Source organism: Euleptes europaea, chromosome 20 (genome assembly GCF_029931775.1).
Source record: "Euleptes europaea isolate rEulEur1 chromosome 20, rEulEur1.hap1, whole genome shotgun sequence".
Taxonomy (NCBI): Eukaryota; Metazoa; Chordata; class Lepidosauria; order Squamata; family Sphaerodactylidae; genus Euleptes; species Euleptes europaea.
The window spans coordinates 5,530,505-5,550,229 of NC_079331.1; the positions used below are offsets into that span (position 1 = coordinate 5,530,505).

The following is a 19,725-nucleotide window of genomic DNA, read 5'->3' on the forward strand; positions in this document are numbered from 1 at the left end:
CTATAGCCAAGCATCACTGTCTCAGATCCTGAAGAAAAACCCTGGACGACCGGAGAAGGAGATATTTAATAAAATCCCGTACAGTCATGCAAGTCCGGGCGGACGTAGGAGAACGGCAGGAATGGAACTGCAAATGCAAAGGAGGAATAAAAGTTTGCAGATTCGGGGGCGGAGGAAAGAAAGTAGAACTGCTCATTTCTCTGCAACTGCTTCAGAACAGGTATTCAGAGCAGGATGCTAGTCTAAGGCGCTTGGGCCCGGGTTATCTTTCTGCCCCCCCTCAGCTGCTGCGAAAGGTCCCTGCATGCAAAAAGAACAAAATCATTCCGGGGTCAGCGCTCGACAGTTTCCCTCCCCCCACTCTGCTGCAGGCTCCATTCAGATGAGAAAAAGGGGGCGGGGCATCGTGCACGGGAGACGGCGGAGGGTCCGACGGCAAGGCGGCAAAGATATCTGAAGACGGAGCAAGCGTCGTAGAGATCGGACACCGCAAGACGAAACCACCTCCCAGTTTCCGGGGCCTCTGCAGAAAGGGGAGGGGCGCTAGGGGGCTCCTCCGGCAAAGATGAGCTCCAGGGCGGCCTGGATGTCCCCCCCGGTGGCCTGCAGGGCTCGGAGGCTGAGCTCGTCATCGTGGATGCCCATGTCCCTCAGCTGCTGCAGCTGCGGCTGCCACTGGCTCTGCGGGGAAGAGAAAGGGGAAACGGGGACGGCGTCACCCTCAGGAAGAGGAGTACGGGGCAGGGGGAGATGGGCAACAGGGTGGGGAGTTGGGAGAACTGGGCGCAAAATCCTTGCACAGCGGACAAAGCTTACAGAGCACCTCTGGATGAGATCCACTGTACCCTAGCCCAAGTGGGAAGGCAATGAACCTTCCACAAAGGGTTATGGGCCTTTCTGGATGAAGCGCTGTCTGCTGTACCCTACCCCATATGGGAAGGCAACGGACCATCTGCAAAAACCTACGGGACACCTCTGGATGAGTTGCTGTCCGCTCTAAACTAGCCCATACGGGAAGGAGACAAGATCTTCTGAAGATTACGGGGTACCTCTGGACGAGTTGCTGTCCGATCAACCGTCGCCCGTACGGGAAGGAGATGGGGACCTTTTGCACTCAAAGCATGGCTCCTCCCATATCCTCATACCAGCCAATTACACGTGCACAGGATGATACTTTATTTAAGACTACCCCATGACCTCCCAATAAATGGTCAATTCTTACGTGGTCCCGTGATACCAATATAAACTCATAGTTACTGAAATCCCTCTCCTACAAGCTACCCCCTGCCCCACACATGTATATTTCAAAAGGATTATTTGCCATGCTGTTAGATGCTGGGGGGGTTGCCCACACAACATGAGGCCGACCACTCCAAGGGTGTCTTGGCTACAGAATGGGCAACTAACCTGCAGGTTGGGCTGCCCGGAAGCCTGCAGGGCGTGCTGCAGAGCCTGGCTGAAGAGGTCATTGGTGATGGGCGTGCCCGACTGGACGCTGGAGGACATGGGCGACGTGCCTGAAGAATGGCCCTGGGAAAAAGAAGACTGATTATGATTAAGAGTCCTGGAGCCAAAAGGGATCTTAGAGGTCGCATCGTCCAAACGACCCAGGAAATCCAAAACTAGAGAATCTTACTTGAATTAAGAGAACCCCTAATTCTCTTTCTAACTCTCAAAGGGAGGGGCCATGGCTCAGTGGTAGAGCACCTGCTTGGCGTGCAGAAGGGTCCCAGGTTCAGTCCCCGGCATCTCTAGTTAAAGGGACCAGGCAAGGAGGTGATGTGAAAGACCTCAGCCTGAGACCCTGGAGAGCCGCTGCCGGTCTGAGCAGACAATACTGACTTTGATGGACCAAGGGTCTGGTTCAGCATAAGGCAGTTTCGTGTGTACCTAATGGAGGGTTGTCCACTCATAGAGGGGCCTGAAGATCTCAAGCAAGAGACAGACCAGCTAAGAGGTTCCATTGGCAAAGTACTCTTACCACTATGATAGTTTTCGGCCCCCAAGCATTTCCCTTCTACTCTAATCAAGCTGATTACAACGGGCATTGTACCCCGGCATCCCTCACAACACACCTCCCACCTTCTGAATAGCATAAAAGGACCCAGATCTCCATTTCTACTCGTATCTGATGAAGGCAGCTTTGATTCTCGAAAGCTCACACCCGGAAAACCTTGTTGGTCACTAAGGGGCTACCGGACTAGGATCGAGCTGTCTGACCATTAAAAGGTTCCTCCTAACATCTGACTGAAGTCTGCTAGAGCTGGTTTGGTCCCGCGGAGCAGCTGAGAAGTCTTTATCCTCTCCCATGTGGCAGCCCTTCCAGATATTTGAACACACATAGGCAGGTCACTTCACCAGCCTTCCCCTTTCAGGCCAAGGACTTGTTTCCCAGACCCCTGGGCACCTTTGACACCTCCTTCTGAACCCATTCTGGTTTGTCTACGCCTTCCCGGAAGCGGGGTCCCCAGAATGGGGTTTGCTCCCCCCCAAGGGGGCACTTCTTTCCCCGAGAGGTCTCTTTTGCCTGCCATCTTTGCTGCCCGTGACTCTCCTTTACCTGTGTCCCAGGAGTCGGGGTGTGTGAGCTGCTCTCGGGGGTGCTGGCCAGCGCCAGTGCTGTCGCCAGCTCACTCTGGGTGATGGGCCGGGGTCCTGCTGCCCCGGTGTAGCCGAGGGAGGCAGGGCGGGACCCAGATGTGCTGCTGGAAGGAGTCGTCCTCGTGCTCTGTAGAGAAAAAAGAAATCCTGCCGATGACCATCTTTTAATTTAAGTACATGAACGCACTCATGTCCTGCCTTTCCTCCCAAGAAGAGGAAGAAGAAGAGGAGGTTTTTATATGCCGACTTTCTCTATGTCAGACTCAGGTGTCCATCCCTAGTATCCCATAAACAGACACGCTCAGGCAGGTGGTCCTAAGCAATGCTAATTTATTAGGAGCAAAAAGACAGATAAACAGAAGTTGACTGCCTCTCACGCAGAAGAGAGTGTTAATGGGGTCTATGCAGGTGGGTTAAAGTATAAAAGCATTCTAGGCAAAAAGCAATACAAAGTGAAACCATAGGGCCGTACTAAGAGATAACGATTCCCAGAGACTCAAAGACATAACACAGATACAGGATAAACAGGATTTGCAGCATGAGAACAAGACCTTGACCAACAGCCAGAACCTGGCCTTGACAGGAAGCCAGCCTCTGGCCTGCAACTGCCAAACCTCCAACTTCAAAAGAAGCAAAGGCCTGACACTTTTCAAACGAAGGAAAAGCCTGACATTCTACCACTTAAGAGAGACTCAAACCGGCTTACAATCACCTTCCCTTCTCCTCCCCACAACAGACACCCTGTGAGGTAGGCAGGGCTGAGAGAGCTCTAAGAGAACTGTGACTAGCCCAAGGTCACGCAGCTGGCTTTGTGTGTAGGAGAGGGGAAACCAACCCGGTTCTCCAGATCAGAGACCACAGCTCCAAAGAGCTGAAGGCAGCTAAAAATATACCCTGAAAACTAACTGGTATATGCCACCTCAAGCTCATTGAAGAAGAGTAACGAATAAAACAAATAGATCCCCCACACACACACACCCAAAACTTAATCCTCACGATCATGTATCCTCAGCTAAGATGCCCCCGAATTAGAGACGGGATCGTCCAAGGAGCAAAAAAAAAAAAGACTCCATAACAAAAGTCAGATGACCATAACAGATTCTAGGCCACTTTATTTAATTTTATTACGCTCACAGACAGGCCAGCAATAACATAATCAGAGTCAGAAGGGATCTAGCCAGCCTGGGCCATCCAGGGCAGGGCAAAGCTAGGATTACAGAACTGAAAATAAAAACAAGCCCAAAAAAACTGTCTGAAGCAACCAAAGCGTTTCGAGTGATACTCGTCCGCCTCTCAGCCCTTGGCATTACCTGATGGAAGTCATCTTCGTCATCCGAGAGACCTTCGAACAAGAAACCACCTGCGCAAAGGAGACAAGACTGCCGTGAAACCCAGTTTCTTCCAAATTCAGGTTCCGTTAGACACCTCCCTCACCAAGCAACAGAGCCCCAACCCCTAGATTTAGAATTTCACATGCCTCTAAAGGAAACTCGTAGAAGGGAGGCAAAAACTTGTGAAGGGATTTCTGCTAATTCTGCGGTTACCCCTCCAGCACCACATTGCTCTCAGTTCCTAAACACCTCCCAAAAAAGCAATTTTCCAAGAGAAATGCAGGAAGCTGCGGTGAGACAGGAGAGAGTGCCTTTCTGTGAACCGTTCAGAGTTTGTTGGATCCGACCAGTTCTTTAGGAACTGTGCAAGCTCGCACCCCGGGCTGGAGCGCACCACTCACCTGGCATGTCCCGGTAGGAGCTGGACGGCATGCTTCGTGAGGAGCTCTCCGGGGTGGGCAGGGGTGTGCTGCCCGCCACGGAATGCAAGACCAGGACGATGGCGTTCACCAAAGCGGGATGGGTTGGGATGAGCCTAGCGAGTAGAGAGGGCAGAAGCGTCACGGGGGCCTGATCTTGATTCGGGATTCAGAAAACAAGCTTCTAGTCCTCAGGGCTTGCAAATACAGGCTTTGTGTGGGGGCAGAGTCTGGTAAAAATCGGCTAAAAGGTGGGAGCGAGCAGTTTCTACCGGTTAAGGCAGGCAAGCAGTTGACTGACCCACACACAAACATTTACGGATCACTTTTCTTATCAAAAGAGGAGTCAAGTTCATTGAATTATAGAGATGGAAGGGGCCATACATACTAAAAAGGGGGCAGAAGTTAGAATCATAGAATCATGGAGTTGGAAGGGACCACCAGGGCCATCTAGTCCAACCCCCTGCACAATGCAGGAAATTCACAACCACCTCCCCTCCCCCACACCCCCAGTGACCCATACTCCATGCCCAGAAGATGGCCAAGATGCCCTCCCTTTGTTATTTGATTACAAATGTCACCTGAGTCACAGCAAGGAGAAAATTTTATTTTTAACAGAATGTTTTATTTACTTACATAATTTTAACTAAGTAACCGTTATTCAGGTAAACTCAGTAAAGCAACTGCATATAATATACTATGGATTTCCCTGAAGAAGCCTGTTGGTGAAACGCGTAGGGAATTTTAACTGAGCAATAAAATATATTTTTACTTTATTTCGCACCATCGGCCTTGGGCCGTGACCCAAGGGGGCAATCTCAAACTCACGTGTCCAGCATGACCGGATCAGCAAAGACAGAAAAAAGATCCTTATCCTGCAAAACCCCTGAAAGAAAAAGGAGGGGGGAAAAGAAAACCAGGGAAATGCTAGTTAGGATTGTACAATGACGCCTGGCTAATTATGCTTTCTCTCCCTTCCCGCCCGGAGAAGAAAAAGAGAATTGGCTTCGCATCGCAATTCCGCACACCATTAATGGGATGCAAATGCCACCGAAGACTTGCTTCAAACTAAATTCAGTCAAGCTTGGGCTGTTCCGGCAAAAAGAGGAGCCACAGCCTCCAGAGGAAACAGATACGGGCGTGGTCATGATTGAGCAGAGAACTGAAGGATTCAGCATGCTGGGCCACATTAGAGCTCTTCCCGGTTTCCCATGGAAGCTAAGTCTCTATGGCAAGAGGGCAGGTTTCTAGGCCGCATGGAGGAGAAAAAGAATTTCGAATCCTTCGGCCGCCCCGAAATGTAACAGAACATGTCAATGAACATCCCCCCCACTGCCCCAAGTTAGGTCCCCCGGCGCAACGTGGGCCGCAACAAAATTTAGCCGGCAAACGAGAGATGAGTGTTCGCTGAAAACCTGGACCCGACTGCTCCCCTTTTTTATATTGCGTTGCTGATTGGGAACAGTAAAGTCCTTCCATTCTTCCCGCCCCCCCTATCCTCGACTCACCCAAAGCGAACGAGTCGCTGTTCAGCCCAGGAGTAGCAACGATGATCTGATCCAAGGACTCCTTGTTCCCCAGCATTTTGAAGACCTGCAGGGGAAATGTAATAATAATAAAAATGTGCCGCCCTCCCTCTGTCAAAGCAGGGTTGAGGGCGGTTTGCGTGTGCGTTAAGTGCCATCAAGTCGCTTCCGACTCACGGCGACCCTATGAATCAATGTCCTATCTTTGACAGCCTTGCTCAGGTCTTGCAAACTGAGAGCTGTGGCTTCCTTTATTTAGTCCATCCATCTCTTGTTGGGTTTCCACATTCTCTTTTAAACTCTCTTTGTACTTGTTGGGTCTTTCTCTTTTCCTACTGCCTTCAACTTTTCCTAGCATGATTGCCTTCTCCAGTGACTCTTGTCTTCTCATAATGTGACCAAAGTACAACAGCCTCAGTTTAGTCATTTTAGTTTCTAGGGTCAGTTCAGGCTTGATTTGTTCTATAACCCACTAATTTGTTTTTTGGGCAGTCCATGGTATCCGTAACACTTTCCTCCAACATCACCAATAATATAGGACATAAAAACACCAAAGTTAATATGTTAAAATAGAGAAAAGCACAACACTTAAAATATGGTGCCCACAAATCAATCAACCCCCAGCTGTTGGGAAATTAAGTTATTGTCCAACTGTGTGGGGGGGAATGATCAAAAATCCAGCCTAGTTAAAACAAAAACAAAAAGGGAGGTTGGAAGGGAAGAGAGCTGGAAGATCAGTTGGTTTTTATATGCCGACTTTTTCTACCACTTAAGGGAGACTCAAGCCGGCTTACAATCACTTTCCCTTCCCCTCCCCACAACAGACACCCTGTGAGGTAGGTGGGGCCGGGAGAGCTCTAACAGAACTGTGACCTGCTCAAGGTCACCCAGCTGGCTTTGATTGGAGGAATAGGGGAACAAATCCAGTTCACCAGATCAGCCTCCGCTGCTCATGTGGAGGAGCGGGGAATCAAACCCGGTTCTCCAGATCAGGCTCCACCACTCCAAACCACTACACCACGCTGGCAGGAAGAGGCAGGCGGGAGGGGAGCGCAAGAAACCAGACCAGTAAATAGAATGTCAGATGTAAAACCGCTGCTGCCCTCAACCTGGTAGAACACTGCTTTCTTACAGACCCTCTCGAACCAGGAAAGATTCCCCACTCCTCCACATGAGCGGGTTTCTACAGATTAGAGTCCGCCACTCATGTGGAGGAGCAGGGAATCGAACCCGGTTCTCCCTCCGGAACCAGGGCCCGGGTCTCATTGAACAGAGAGTTCCACCAGGCAGCAAGTATTTGGGAAACCCTGCGGATATCCTAAACTGGCTCTTCCCCGTCCCCCTGTTTAAAGGTCAGAACCGGCACAAGAGGGCAGATTCAGCTGTACCCACCGAATCCCGGAAGACCGGGCTGCTGTGTAAGGCGGTGTGCAGAACCCGGAACTCCCGAACAGCAGCCCCTTTATCCACTGGCTCTGGAAAAGGAAAGCCAACAAAAAAAGAGTCAGTCATACATCCATTGCGCCAAAGTTAAACACAGGGCATGAATAGGTCCTTATGCAGTTCTTTGCAACTGTACATCGAGCGTAGTATTCTGGAAAGGTCAGTTTACATGTAAATAACAAACACCCGTTGCTAGTTTCTTTGGTTGCAAAGACAGGCTCGAAAGCATGAGGGAAACTACTGTGAAATCCAAAGAAATGTTAGTTTTGAGTACTGCCGCTTTCTTCGTACAGCAAAGCAGGTGGTAAAGATTGTGCCGGGCAGACCGGAAACGGTGGGTCGGGTCTCTCAGATACAGGGCTGCATTCGAGGAGGAAGCCCACAGAGGTGGAGGGAAGGGTGGTTTTGTTTTGCTGAGGGAGGAGCAAAGAGACAATGGCCAGGCCACAAAGTATCCACAATGCTGCAGGTACAGAGATTCGTAGCATGCCGCGAATCATGCCCCTTACCTGGTTTCTGATCCGGTTCCGGCCAAGACTTGCGGAGGACGTGGACCGTGGAACCGGACTGGATCCCATAAAATTCTAGGGTCTGGTCGTCCCGCAGCTTCCGGCCACAATAGATCAGATCTGAAAGACAGTTCAGGCTTGTAGCTCTGGGTGACTCACCAGGAAATTTGCGAGGCCAGGACCCCACTTAGTTCTTTGAGCCATACCAGGCTACAACACCACAATCCCAGATTTGCTGCATAGCTTGCTTCCCTCTCCACAGTTATAAACAGCAAAGGCGGATAGATGCCTTTGACCAGCCGGAAAATTGGGGAACATTTCCCTAGAATCTGAAGGTTTTCCACTTGGCCCTTTTGTGGTGGGATGCGAAGCCAGGAGCAGGCAGGGGCCACAAAGATCTTTTGCGACATGCTCCAGGGGCATCATATCAGAAGGAAATTCCCCTGAGGCGGGCCCCTAGGCACAGATGGGTTTCTCCGTCGTTCTCCTTTCCGGAGTGACTTGGCAAAATTACTCAGCAGCCATCTAAGGTGTCAGACCTTTGGGTTTAAGCGTCCTAGCCCAGCAAGCACCACGGAGATTTGGTCTGACCTTAGCGGACCTCTGCTGGCAATCTTAAAATCATTGAGTTGGAAGGGACCACCAGGGTTATCTAGTCCAACCCCCTGCACAATGCAGGAAACTCACAACTATCTCCCCCACACACCCCAGTGGCCAGACGATGGCCAACATGCTCCCCCCCATGAACTGCCCAAGTTCATAGAATCAGCATTGCTGACAGATGGCCATCTAACCTCTTCTTAAAAACCTCCAGGGAAGGAAAGCTCACCACCTCCGGAGGAAGCCTGTTCCACTGAGGAACCGCTCTGTTAAAAAATTCTTCCTAATGTCTAGATGGAAACTCTTTTGATTTAATTTTAACCCATTGGTTCTGGTCCAACCTTCTGGGGCAACGGAAAACAACTCGGCACCCTCCTCTAGATGACAGCCCTTCAAGGACTTGACGATGGTTATCATATCCCCTCTCAGTCTTCTCCTCTTCAGGCTAAACATACCCAGCTCCTTCAACCTTTCCTCATAGGACTTGGTCTCCAGACCCCCTCGCCATCTTTGTTGCCCTCCTCTGAACATAAGAACATAAGAAAGGCCCTGCTGGATCAGACCAAGGCCCATCAAGTCCAGCAGTCTGTTCACACAGTGGCCAACCAGGTACCTCTAGGAAGCCACAAAGCTCTAGACACGTTCCAGCTTATTTTACCCAGTTACCAGCCTCCGTGAGGATGGACAGCCCCAAACCTTTAAAGTTCTGATAAGCTATAAAGCACTCGCTCACCAATAAGCTCTGGGTCGGGGACAGATTCCTGCAGTTTCCCGGTGATGAGCTGTTTCAGGTAGGAGATGCTGCAGCAGCCCAAGGGACATTCGCCCAGTTCCGTTTCCGGCAGCCGCAGGATGGACTTAGGAGCCAGCGGCTGGTCGGCTAGTTTCACCGCGATGTAATACTCAGAAACAGACATGGCGCCGGGCGGGATGGATTCGGCGAGGTCCCAATCTGAGCTCCAAGTGGAATCTGCAAAGGGATCCGAAGACAAGGAGGGAGAGTGGTCGGGGGCTGATTGTGCAGTGAGACACCTGGGAGAAGGGACCCAATAGGCGAAACCTCCTTCCCACCGAATTAACATGCAAAGTTTCTTGTTTGTCCTGCACTGAATATTTCAGACCCCAGTTGCTGCATTGTTTACAGAATATCATACACCCTTTTTCTTCATCCTTTTGTGTTCCTAACCGTTGTCCCCTTTCAGCCTCAGCAAGAAATCAGACTATTAGCATCTTAAATAAATTAATTAAATCAAGGCCTCAGAGACACATGAACACACGAAGCTGCCTTCTACTGAATCAGACCCTTGATCCAGTACTGTCTACTCAGACCGGCAGCGGCTCTCCAGGGTCTCAGGCAGAGGTCTTTCACACCACCTACCTGCCCGGTCTATGCGTTCCAAGGGCTACGAATTGCAGGCCATTGTTATTTCTAATCCCCGCTTTTAAATGTTGTCAAATTCTTTTAAAAAAAAAAACAATGATGAGAGACTCAATACTTATTATTTCCAAGAGACAGGCAAAAGCATTTCTTTTATAAAGACAAACCTCCCCACCACCACCACCACCAGAAACCAAAAGTATTCCAACCTATATTTGGAGGAGGTCAGCTTACCCTTACTGGGTACACCGATAATTTACTTATTTATACTTCCTGTTTCTATCCTCCACGGAGACTCACTGCAACATCCAAAATCATTCTCCTCTCCTGTTTTTATCCTCACAACAACCTGGCAAGGAAGGCTAGGCTGAGAGCGTGTGATTGGCCCAAGGTCACCCAGCAAACTTCCACGGAAGAGCGGGGATTTGGACCGGGGTCTCTCGGAACCTAGCCCGATGTTAGAGTATGTGAAACGCCCGATGTGAAACGCTGTCTCTGAGTCACAGACATTACATGCAACAATGAAGCTCAAGACTATGCGTTCTCCAGGGCTTAACAGAGATCTGAGATTCCTGTCTCATTACCAATGCTGATTTCTTCATAAGAACATAAGAAGAGCCCTGCCGGATCCGACCCAGGCCCATCGAGTCCAGCAGTCTGTTTACACGGTGGCCAACCAGGAAGCCCCCAAACAAGACAACTGCAGCAGCATTATCCTGCCTGTGAGCCAAAGCACCCAATATAATGGGCGTGCTCCTCTGATCCTGGAGAGAATAGGTATGCAGCATGACTAATATCCATTCTAACTAACAGCCATGAATACCCCTCTCCTCCATGAATATGTCCACTCCCCTCTTGAAGCCTTCTCTACTTAAGGATCGATGGGCTCACCTCCTAGCTGCTTCTGAAGAAGCGACCTGTGGCTCACGAAAGCTCACAAACCCTGCCAGAAATCTTGTCAGACTTTAAGGTGCTACTGGGCTCCTGCTCTTTTTGCAACTGCTAGCAACAGACTAACACAGCAATCTATTGCATGCAATGGAAAAGTGATTGGGGCTGCCAAGTCCCCACAGAGCCAAAGAGGAGGGGGGGACAGAAGAAACCTCCCCAATCTCACCTCCTAGCTGCATCTGAAGAAGCGACCTGTGGCTCACGAAAGCTCACAAACCCTGCCAGAAATCTTGTCAGACTTTAAGGTGCTACTGGGCTCCTGCTCTTTTTGCAACTGCTAGCAACAGACTAACACAGCAATCTATCGCCTGCAATGGAAAAGTGATTGGGGCTACCAAGTCCCCATAGAGCCAAAGAGGAGGGGGGGGACAGAAGAAACCTCCCCAATCTCAGCTCCTAGCTGCATCTGAAGAAGCGACCTGTGGCTCACGAAAGCTCACAAACCCTGCCAGAAATCTTGTCAGACTTTAAGGTGCTACTGGGCTCCTGCTCTTTTTGCAACTGCTAGCAACAGACTAACACAGCAATCTATCGCCTGCAATGGAAAAGTGATTGGGGCTACCAAGTCCCCATAGAGCCAAAGAGGAGGGGGGGGACAGAAGAAACCTCCCCAATCTCAGCTCCTAGCTGCATCTGAAGAAGCGACCTGTGGCTCACGAAAGCTCACAACCCTGCCAGAAATCTTGTCAGACTTTAAGGTGCTACTGGGCTCCTGCTCTTTTTGCAACTGCTAGCAACAGACTAACACAGCAATCTATCGCATGCAATGGAAAAGTGATTGGGGTTGCCAAGTCCCCATAGAGCCAAAGAGGAGGGGGGGGACAGAAGAAACCTCCCCAATCTCAGCTCCTAGCTGCATCTGAAGAAGCGACCTGTGGCTCACGAAAGCTCACAAACCCTGCCAGAAATCTTGTCAGACTTTAAGGTGCTACTGGGCTCCTGCTCTTTTCCAACTGCTAGCAACAGACTAACACAGCAATCTATTGCATGCAATGGAAAAGTGATTGGGGTTGCCAAGTCCCCATAGAGCCAAAGAGGTGGGGGGACAGAAGAAACCTCCCCAATAGACCCCCTCCCCCAACTCAAACCCAGCAACAACCCTACCTGGATGTTGACAACCGACACTATCCCCCAGCCGGAAACGCTTCGCCTCTCCCGCGAGAGGCATGCTGGGATCTGTAGTTTCCGCAGGGAAGGAACCTTTTACATCTCCCGCCGGCCGGGTGGCTGGCGACGGTGTCTTCCCCCCCAGGTGCGCCGCAAAGGATCCTGGGAATTGCAGTTCTCGACGACAAAGGCAGGGCTCTTGCTCCCTTATACGCCCAGGCGGAGGGGCGGGTTCTATGACGTCAGAGAGCGCCGCCTTGTTCCATATAAGGGGAAAGGAGGGGGCGTGGTTTCCTCCTCGGGCGGCCAATGGGGGCGGGAGGCCGAGGGTTTGAAAACAAAGGCGCGCGAATCTGGAGCGCGTGTGGACCGTATAATAGGGTTAATGGGTGTTATCTGTACGGGCAACCCAACCAAAGGGTTGGGTTGCAGCTCCCATTAGATGACTTTAAGCGTAAATGGCTACCACTATGTGACAAATACGCTTCAACCACGGATTTTTGCCAGTTGCATTTAATATACCAATTTGTTAAATATAATCTGAAGTTAATATTCAGTGCTAGCCTTTAATAGAGGGATACTTAGATCTGCTTTCCATCAACCAAAAAGATAATTCACAGTGGGTCGCCGTGTTAGTCTGTTTGCAGTAGTCAAAAAGGGCAAGAGTCCAGTAGCACCTTAAAGACTAACAAAAATATTTTCTGGTAGGGTATGAGCTTGTCAGACTGTAAGGTGCTACTGGACTCTTGCCCTTTTTGACTACATCAACCAAAAGGGAGACTGCAGCCAAGAAATCAGAAGGAGATTGAGACTGGGAAGGGCAGCCATGAAGGAGCTAGAAAAGATTCTTAAGTGTAAGGATGTGTCACTGGCCACCAAGACTCGATTAATTCACGCCATCGTATTCCCTATTACTATGTATGGGTGTGAAAGCTGGACAGTGAAGAAAGCTGATAGGAAGAAAATAGTTTCCTTTGAAATGTGGTGTTGGAGGAGAGGGTTACGGATTCCGTGGACTGCCAAAAAAACAAAATCAGTGGGTTATAGATCAAATCAAGCCTGAACTGACCCTAGAAGCTAAAATGACTTATTGTATTTTGGTCACATTATGAGAAGACAAGAGTCACTGGAGAAGACAATCATGCTAGGAAAAGTTGAGGGCAGCAGGATAAGAGGAAGACCCAACAAGAGATGGATTGACTCAAATCAAGGAAGCCACAGCCTTCAATTTGCCAGATCTGAGCAAGGCTGTCAAAGATAGGACATTTTGGAGGACTTTCATTCATAGGGTCGCCATGAGTCGGAAGCAACTTCACGGCGCTTCACACACACACACACATCTGTATGGGACTATATACGCGCATGCTGGAAATAAACATTTCACCTCTTTAGTCCAAATTCATAGCAAAGAGGAGACGACTCAAAGATCAGGAACGGAGGTTTTTGTTTACCGACGGGGGAGAAAGAAGCTTCAGTGGTTCAAAGCAATTCTCCCACCCTTACACCATTATACATCTTTGCATTACCCATATTAGGATTTACACGACTGGGAACTTATCTTACACTTGCTAGCGGTTTTGCTTACGTCTTTCCTTAGTTTCCATTCTCTCGGCTCCCCCCTACCTTTGCATTTCAAGCGGATTGGTTATTTCATTTTCCTCCGCAGGTCTGCCCTTTGCTTGAACTGTACATTCTACCTAGAGTTGCTAAAAATGTTATTTCCTCTTCTAAAGCTCAGGGTGTATTTCTGTGCCACCAGGCAGCTTTCTGATAACAACTGATACATAGTTATAGCACAAGGTCTGCATTTGCAGTCTAAAACAAGTTGTAGCGCCCTTATATCTATTGCAACTGTGGGTGTACATATGCATCCCCCCGCACCTTAAATCAAGGATAAACCCCTCCTCATTTGGGAGGTTGTTCTGGATTGGAAGGTGTCAGAGATTTGAATACAATAAAACATATACAATCATAGAGTTGGAAGGGACCACCAGGGTCATCTAGTCCAACGCCCTGCACAATGCAGAAAATTCACAACTACCTCCCCACAACACCCCCAGTGACCACTACTCTATGCCCAGAAGATGCCCAAGATGCCCTCCCTCTCATCGTCTGCTTAAGGTAATAGAATCAGCCTTGCTGACAGATGCCCAGGGGCTTGTCTTATTGCTGTACGCTTTAGGGCACTGGTTCCCAAACGGGGGTCCGGGGACCCCCAGGGGTCCGCGAGAACTAAATTAAGGTCCGCAAAACAAAGTTATAAACCCATAATAAATTAATATTTTCAATTAAAAGTTCTCTATTATAAATATATATATATATTCAAATATTATTCTAAGTTTAATGTTTAACTAACAGTTATGATTAAAGTTTATTTTCAAATTCTCAGAATTTTTATTTTGAACCTTGGGGTCCCTGCACCGAACAAAAAAGTCCTAGTGGTCCCTGGTCAAAAAAAGGTTGGGAACCACTGCTTTAGGGGAAGTCGCAACTTTCATTCATTTGAGGAGGGAAAAATTAGAAACGGTTATGACCCAGGCTCAAAAAAAAAAGTGCAAACAAGAGGTCTGCCTGGGTGGAGCCAAGACAGGGCTGGGTGTTGCAGGTCGTCCGGGTTTAATTGTGCTTCCAGCAGACCCTTGAAGGAAGCGGTCCAGCGGCAACTGCTAAGGTACGTGGGGTCAGTGCTGGCTGCGTGACTCCTGCCCTCCCCCTTGGTGGTGCGGTGTAGTAGTTACGGTGGCCTGGGAATCCCCGCTCTGCCGTGAAGCTGACGGGTGCCTCCTGAGCCAGTCGTTCATTTCATTTTGTTGCATTTCCTTTGGCATTTCCCTGGCTTTCTCCCCAGTGGGGACCTCAAGCTGCTTACTTGGCTCTCCTCTGTTTTTAGCTTCACAACAACCCTGTGAGGTGGGTTAGGCTGAGACCAGCCCGAGCTTCCAGGGCAGGGTGGGGATCTGAGTGTATGCCAACACTCTAACCAATATACCGCACTGTGAGAGGACGCACTCATGAGTGTATAAATGGGGCAAGAATCAATGTTTTATCCCTGTTTCCTCCCCTAATAACGGTGGATTTTCAAAGGGGTTGTGAGTGTCTCTGCCAGCCAGCGTGGTGTAGTGGTTAAGAGCAGTGGTTTGGAGCGGTGGAGTCTGACCTGGAGAACCGGGTTCGATTCCCCGCTCCTCCACGTGAGCGGCGGAGGCTAATCTGGTGAACTGGATTGGTTTCCCCACTCCTAGACGCAAAGCCAGCTGGGTGACCTTGGGCAAGTCACAGCTCTCTCAGCCCCACCTCCCTCACAGGGCGTCTGTTGTGGGGAGGGGAAGGGGACTTTCAGCCAGTTTGAGTCTCCCTTAAGTGGTAGAGAAAGTTGGCATATAGAAACCAACTCTTCTTCTTCCTATGGGCTCCATGCAACAAAATGCGCTCGATTCCTGCCGTTTTACTTATTTCCTTGTCTCTTCCCTACCCCCTCAAGCACACCCCTTTATTGGACTGAAGTCAGCGAGCCTGCAAAAGCCGGAAGACTCTGCTTAAGTAAACAGAGAGCAACAGAAGGAAACAGAGAGGATGAGTTTGTAGGGGGCAAATAATTGTACAGAAATTGCAATTGCTTTGGGGGACCATTTTGACTGAATGCAACCGACTGACAAGGGGGAAATGGAGTTGTCTGTATTATTAAGAGCTGATCAAGGGCTAAGAAAGAGAGTGAACATGATTTCTGTCGGAACGAGAGCTTTACATGAACCTGCTCTTTCTGTCTATAACGTACGTGTACGGAAAGGTGTGTCAGTGTGCCTCGTCTATAAAATAAGGTTAATGTTTCTGTGAACGTTACAGACACATGGGTAGAGCCCGAAATGGGAGGAAAAGGGAAAATTTCATTTCAAATTAAACCGGATTCGGTTTGGCCCGTGGATCATTAACCAACTTCATAGCCATGCAACTATTTGCTTTGGTTAAAACATGAAGGAACAAACATTCTGGCTTCATAAGCTTTGCAAGCTGACGGATCCCCTCCCCATGCTACTTAAATGAAAAATGAACATAAGTTAGTCTTCGTTTCTGTTTGCATTATCAGCAGAATAGCTTGAAATGGCGAGTGGCAGAACTGCCACCGTGGTGGTGGACAACGGCGGCAGAATGTGCAAAGTGGGATTTGCGGGAGACGACGCCCCCCGAATCGCGTTCCCTACTGTCGTTGGGAGACTCCGACATCAAGGGGACATGGGCCAGAAGGACACCTACGTGGGGGACGAAGCACAGAGCCAGAGGGGCATTCTTGCCCTGAAGTACCCTATTGAATATGGCTACGTCACCAACTGGGATGACATGGAGAAGATCTGGCACCACACTTTCTACAATGAGTTACGGGTTGCCCCAGAAGAACACCCAGTCTTGCTTACCGAACATCCCCCAAATCCCAAAGCACACAGGGAGAAGATGACACAGATCATGTTTGAGATCTTCCACACGCCGGCTATGTATGTGGCCATACAGGCTGTGCTGTCCCTCTATGCCTCTGGCCGAACCACTGGATTTGTCATGGAGTGTGGAGATGGAGTCACCCGCCCTGTGCCCGTCTATGAGGGTCATGCCCTGCCCCATGGAATCCTGCGTCTGGACCTGTCTGGCCGTGACCTGACAGACTACCTCATGAAGATCCTGACCGAGAGAGGCTACAGCTTTACCACCACGGCTGAGAGGGAGATTATGCGGGACATCAAAGAGAAGCTCTGCTACGTGGCCCTGGACTTTGAGCAGGAGATGGCCACGGAGACCTCATCCTTGGAGAAGAGCTATGAGCTGCCCGACGGCCAGGTGATCACCATTGGCAATGAGCGCTTCAGGTGTCCAGAGGCCCTCTTTCAGCCCTTCTTCCTAGGCATGGAGTCCTGCGGGATCCACGAGACGGCCTTCAACTCCATCATGAAGTGTGACATGGACCTCCGGAAGGTCCTGTACGCCAACACAGTGCTGTCGGGCGGTAACTCCATGTACCCTGGCATCGCTGACAGAATGCAGAAGGAGATCACGGCCTTGGCCCCCAGCACTATGAAGATCAAGATCATCGCTCCACCGGAGCGCAAATATTCTGCCTGGATTGGCGGCTCCATCCTGGCGTCTCTCTCCACCTTCCCGAAGATGTGGATTAGCAAGCAAGAGTATGATGAGTCTGGCCCCTCGATTGTCCACCGTAAATGTTTTTAATGGTTATGGGCTGCTAAGTTCATAGCTAGAAATGGAGGGTATACGAATGAAAGATATTTTTTAATCTGCAATTGTTTACCAAGGGATATTGTTTTTGTGAGAATAAATTGAGGAATGATGCATGTCGCTTGGGGTCCCTTTGGGGAGAGAGGTGGGATACAAATGACAAAATAAACAATAAATAAATGAATGCTTGGCCTTCGATCATCAGATCTACCTACAAATTCTGCAGTTTCCTTCTTTTTAATATGCTCCACAATCCAACAAAATTCCGGTGTTACTAAATCTGCATAAAATTGGAGCGGGGGGGAAACAAACTGGCTTTCTTTGCACAAAGGTGGTGTTTATTTTTAAATTATTGGAATAAAGTCCAGTTGGAGGAGATCGCTAAACTGCCAGTTCTTAGCTGTATTTAATTGTTTGTTTACTGTTAATTTATCACTCGCAAGGAAAATAAGGAACTATCAGAACAGACTTTATTTGCAGTCATAGACCATCAAATATCCTAAAAAAAAGAAAAGAAATTAAATACATACATAAATAGTTATGGACCGGTAATACAAAAGGTAAAAATGTAGTAGAGATTAATAACGGGATAAAATCCTCCAAGATATGCATAAAACAGTAGAGGTTCTAATCACAGATTGGTTATTCCAGAGCTTTAAGTGCATTTTGTCTTATTTTAGTTGCCAGCCAGGCAAATCTAGGCATACTAACAGGATAAGGAACTATCTAGAGTTATATGGTACTGAATTCATTACACGTCCGCTTATGTCAACAACAGTGGTTCAAACACTCAAAGCACGAATCTTGTGAGATTGCTTCAATCGGCTTAGGTTAAAAGAGAAGGCATGAACATGCGTTCTTCTTTCATGAACCCACTGACGGATCCACCCCCATCCGTTCTACTTAAAAAAGAACGTCAGTTAATCTTTGTTTCTGTTTGCATTATCAGCAGAATAGCTTGAAATGGCAAGTGGCAGAACTGCCACCGTGGTGGTGGATAATGGCACCAGAATGTGCAGAGTGGGATTTGCGGGAGAAGATGCTCCCCGAATTGCATTCCCCACCGTCGTCGGGAGGCTCCGTCATCAAGGGGTCAAGGTGGGCATGGGCCAGAAGGACAGCTACGTGGGGGACGAAGCGCAGAGCAAGAGGGGCATTCTGACCCTGAAGTACCCTATTGAACATGGCATCGTCACCAACTGGGATGACATGGAGAAGATCTGGCACCACACTTTCTACAATGAGCTGTGGGCTGACCCGAAGAAACACCCAGTATTGCTCAACGAACCACCCCTGAATCCCAAAGCCAACAGGGAGAGGATGACTCAGATCATGTTTGAGACCTTCCACACGCCGGCTATGTATGTGGCCATCCAGCCAGTGCTGTCTCTCTATGCCTCTGGCCGGACCACTGGAATTATCGTGGACTCTGGCGATGCAGTCACCCTCCCTGTGCCCATCTATGAGGGTTATGCCCTGCCCCATGCCATCCTGCATCTAGACCTGGCAGGCCGTGACCTGACAGACTACCTCATGAAGATCCTGACCGAGAGAGGCTACAGCTTTACCACCACGGCTGAGAGGGAGATTGTGCGGGACATCAAGGAGAAGCTCTGCTACGTGGCCCTGGACTTTGAGCAGGAGATGGCCACGGCGGCCTCCTCCTCCTCCTTGGAGAAGAGCTATGAGCTGCCCGATGGCCAGGTGATCACCATCGGCAACGAGCGCTTCAGGTGCCCTGAGGCCCTCTTCCAGCCCTCTTTCGTAGGCATGGAGTCCTGTGGCATCCACGAGACGGCCTTCAACTCCATCATGAAGTGTGACGTGGACCTCCGGAAGGTCCTGTACGCCAACACAGTGCTGTCGGGTGGTAACACCATGTTCCCCGGCATCGCTGACAGACTGCAGAACGAGATCACGGCCTTGGCCCCCCGCAATATGAAGATCAAGATCAACGCCCCATCGGAGCGCACGTATTCTGCCTGGATTGGCGGCTCCATCCTGGCGTCTCTCTCCACCTTCCCGAAGATGTGGATCAGCAAGCAAGAGTATGATGAGTCCGGCCCCTTGATTATCCACCGTAAATGTTTTTAATGGTTTTTGGCTCCTACGTTCATAAGTAGAAATGGAAGGTATACAAATGAAAGGTACTTGTAATCTGTAACAGCCTACCAAGGGATACTGTTGTTGTGAGAATAAATTGAGGAATGATGTATGTCGCTTAGGGTCCCCTTCTGGGAAAAAGGTGGTACATAAATGACAGTAATGGGCCATTAATGAAGAGATCTACCCATTAATTCTGCAATTTCCTCGGTAGTAGCCAAACTGTAGTCCTCTTTTTAATATGCTCCACAATCAAACAAATTCCAGTGTTGCTGAAGCTGCGTAAAATTGGGGGGGTTGGGGTTGAAAATACAAGCAGGCTCTCTTTGCACAAAGATGGTCATTATTTTCAAATGATCGGAATAAAGTCAAGCTGGAGATAATTAAACTGCCAGTTCTTAGCTGTATTGAATTGTAACATTTACTGTTAATTTATCACTCGCAAGGAAAACTAAGTATTCTAGAGTTATATGTAGGGTTGCCAGGTCCCTCTTCACCACCGGCGGGAGGTTTTTGGGGCAGAGCCTGAGGAGGGTG

General features: G+C 49.3%; 3 protein-coding genes across 7 annotated transcripts; 2 read left to right on the forward strand and 1 right to left on the reverse strand.

Moving 5' to 3' along the window:
- Positions 1–505: 505 nt before the first annotated feature.
- Positions 506–9,361, reverse strand: UBL7 (ubiquitin like 7). Its single transcript, XM_056865865.1, has 10 exons — positions 9,163–9,361; positions 7,830–7,949; positions 7,270–7,352; positions 5,860–5,944; positions 5,180–5,237; positions 4,334–4,467; positions 3,912–3,961; positions 2,561–2,728; positions 1,408–1,530; positions 506–681 (listed from the first exon to the last, which is right to left on the reverse strand). Exons 1-10 carry the CDS (start codon positions 9,344–9,346, stop codon positions 544–546), a joined length of 1,143 nt encoding a protein of 380 aa, XP_056721843.1. The 5' UTR covers positions 9,347–9,361; the 3' UTR covers positions 506–543.
- Positions 9,362–15,963: 6,602 nt separating this feature from the next.
- On the forward strand, positions 15,964–17,079 carry LOC130492342 (actin, clone 302-like). 3 transcript variants are annotated; one of them, XM_056866144.1, is made up of 2 exons: positions 15,988–16,566; positions 16,741–17,079. In XM_056866144.1, exons 1-2 carry the CDS (start codon positions 16,012–16,014, stop codon positions 17,077–17,079), a joined length of 894 nt encoding a protein of 297 aa, XP_056722122.1. In that variant the 5' UTR covers positions 15,988–16,011. The 3 variants fall into 3 exon arrangements, with proteins under 3 accessions (XP_056722120.1, XP_056722122.1, XP_056722121.1); XM_056866143.1 differs by having other exon boundaries at positions 15,994–16,093; positions 16,169–17,079; XM_056866142.1 differs by having other exon boundaries at positions 15,964–17,079.
- Positions 17,080–18,048: 969 nt separating this feature from the next.
- Positions 18,049–19,179, forward strand: LOC130492216 (actin, clone 302-like). 3 transcript variants are annotated; one of them, XM_056866015.1, is made up of 2 exons: positions 18,079–18,675; positions 18,841–19,179. In XM_056866015.1, the coding sequence occupies exons 1-2, from the start codon at positions 18,097–18,099 to the stop codon at positions 19,177–19,179; spliced, it is 918 nt and encodes a 305-aa protein (XP_056721993.1). In that variant the 5' UTR covers positions 18,079–18,096. The 3 variants fall into 3 exon arrangements, with proteins under 3 accessions (XP_056721991.1, XP_056721993.1, XP_056721992.1); XM_056866014.1 differs by having other exon boundaries at positions 18,079–18,183; positions 18,256–19,179; XM_056866013.1 differs by having other exon boundaries at positions 18,049–19,179.
- Positions 19,180–19,725: the final 546 nt, after the last annotated feature.

Excerpts from the sequence above, each read along its gene's own strand:
- LOC130492216 (XM_056866013.1), top strand. The coding sequence starts at position 18,049 with ATGGCAAGTGGCAGAACTGCCACCGTGGTGGTGGATAATGGCACCAGA.
- UBL7 (XM_056865865.1), bottom strand. The coding sequence starts at position 9,346 with ATGTCTGTTTCTGAGTATTACATCGCGGTGAAACTAGCCGACCAGCCG. Across the intron at positions 5,945-7,269 it reads GCCCGGTCTTCCGGGATTCG|GTCTTCAAAATGCTGGGGAA; the intron begins GTGGGTACAGCT and ends TTTCCCCTGCAG. Across the intron at positions 682-1,407 it reads CCGGGCAGCCCAACCTGCAG|AGCCAGTGGCAGCCGCAGCT; the intron begins GTTAGTTGCCCA and ends TCTTCCCCGCAG.
- LOC130492342 (XM_056866142.1), top strand. The coding sequence starts at position 15,964 with ATGGCGAGTGGCAGAACTGCCACCGTGGTGGTGGACAACGGCGGCAGA.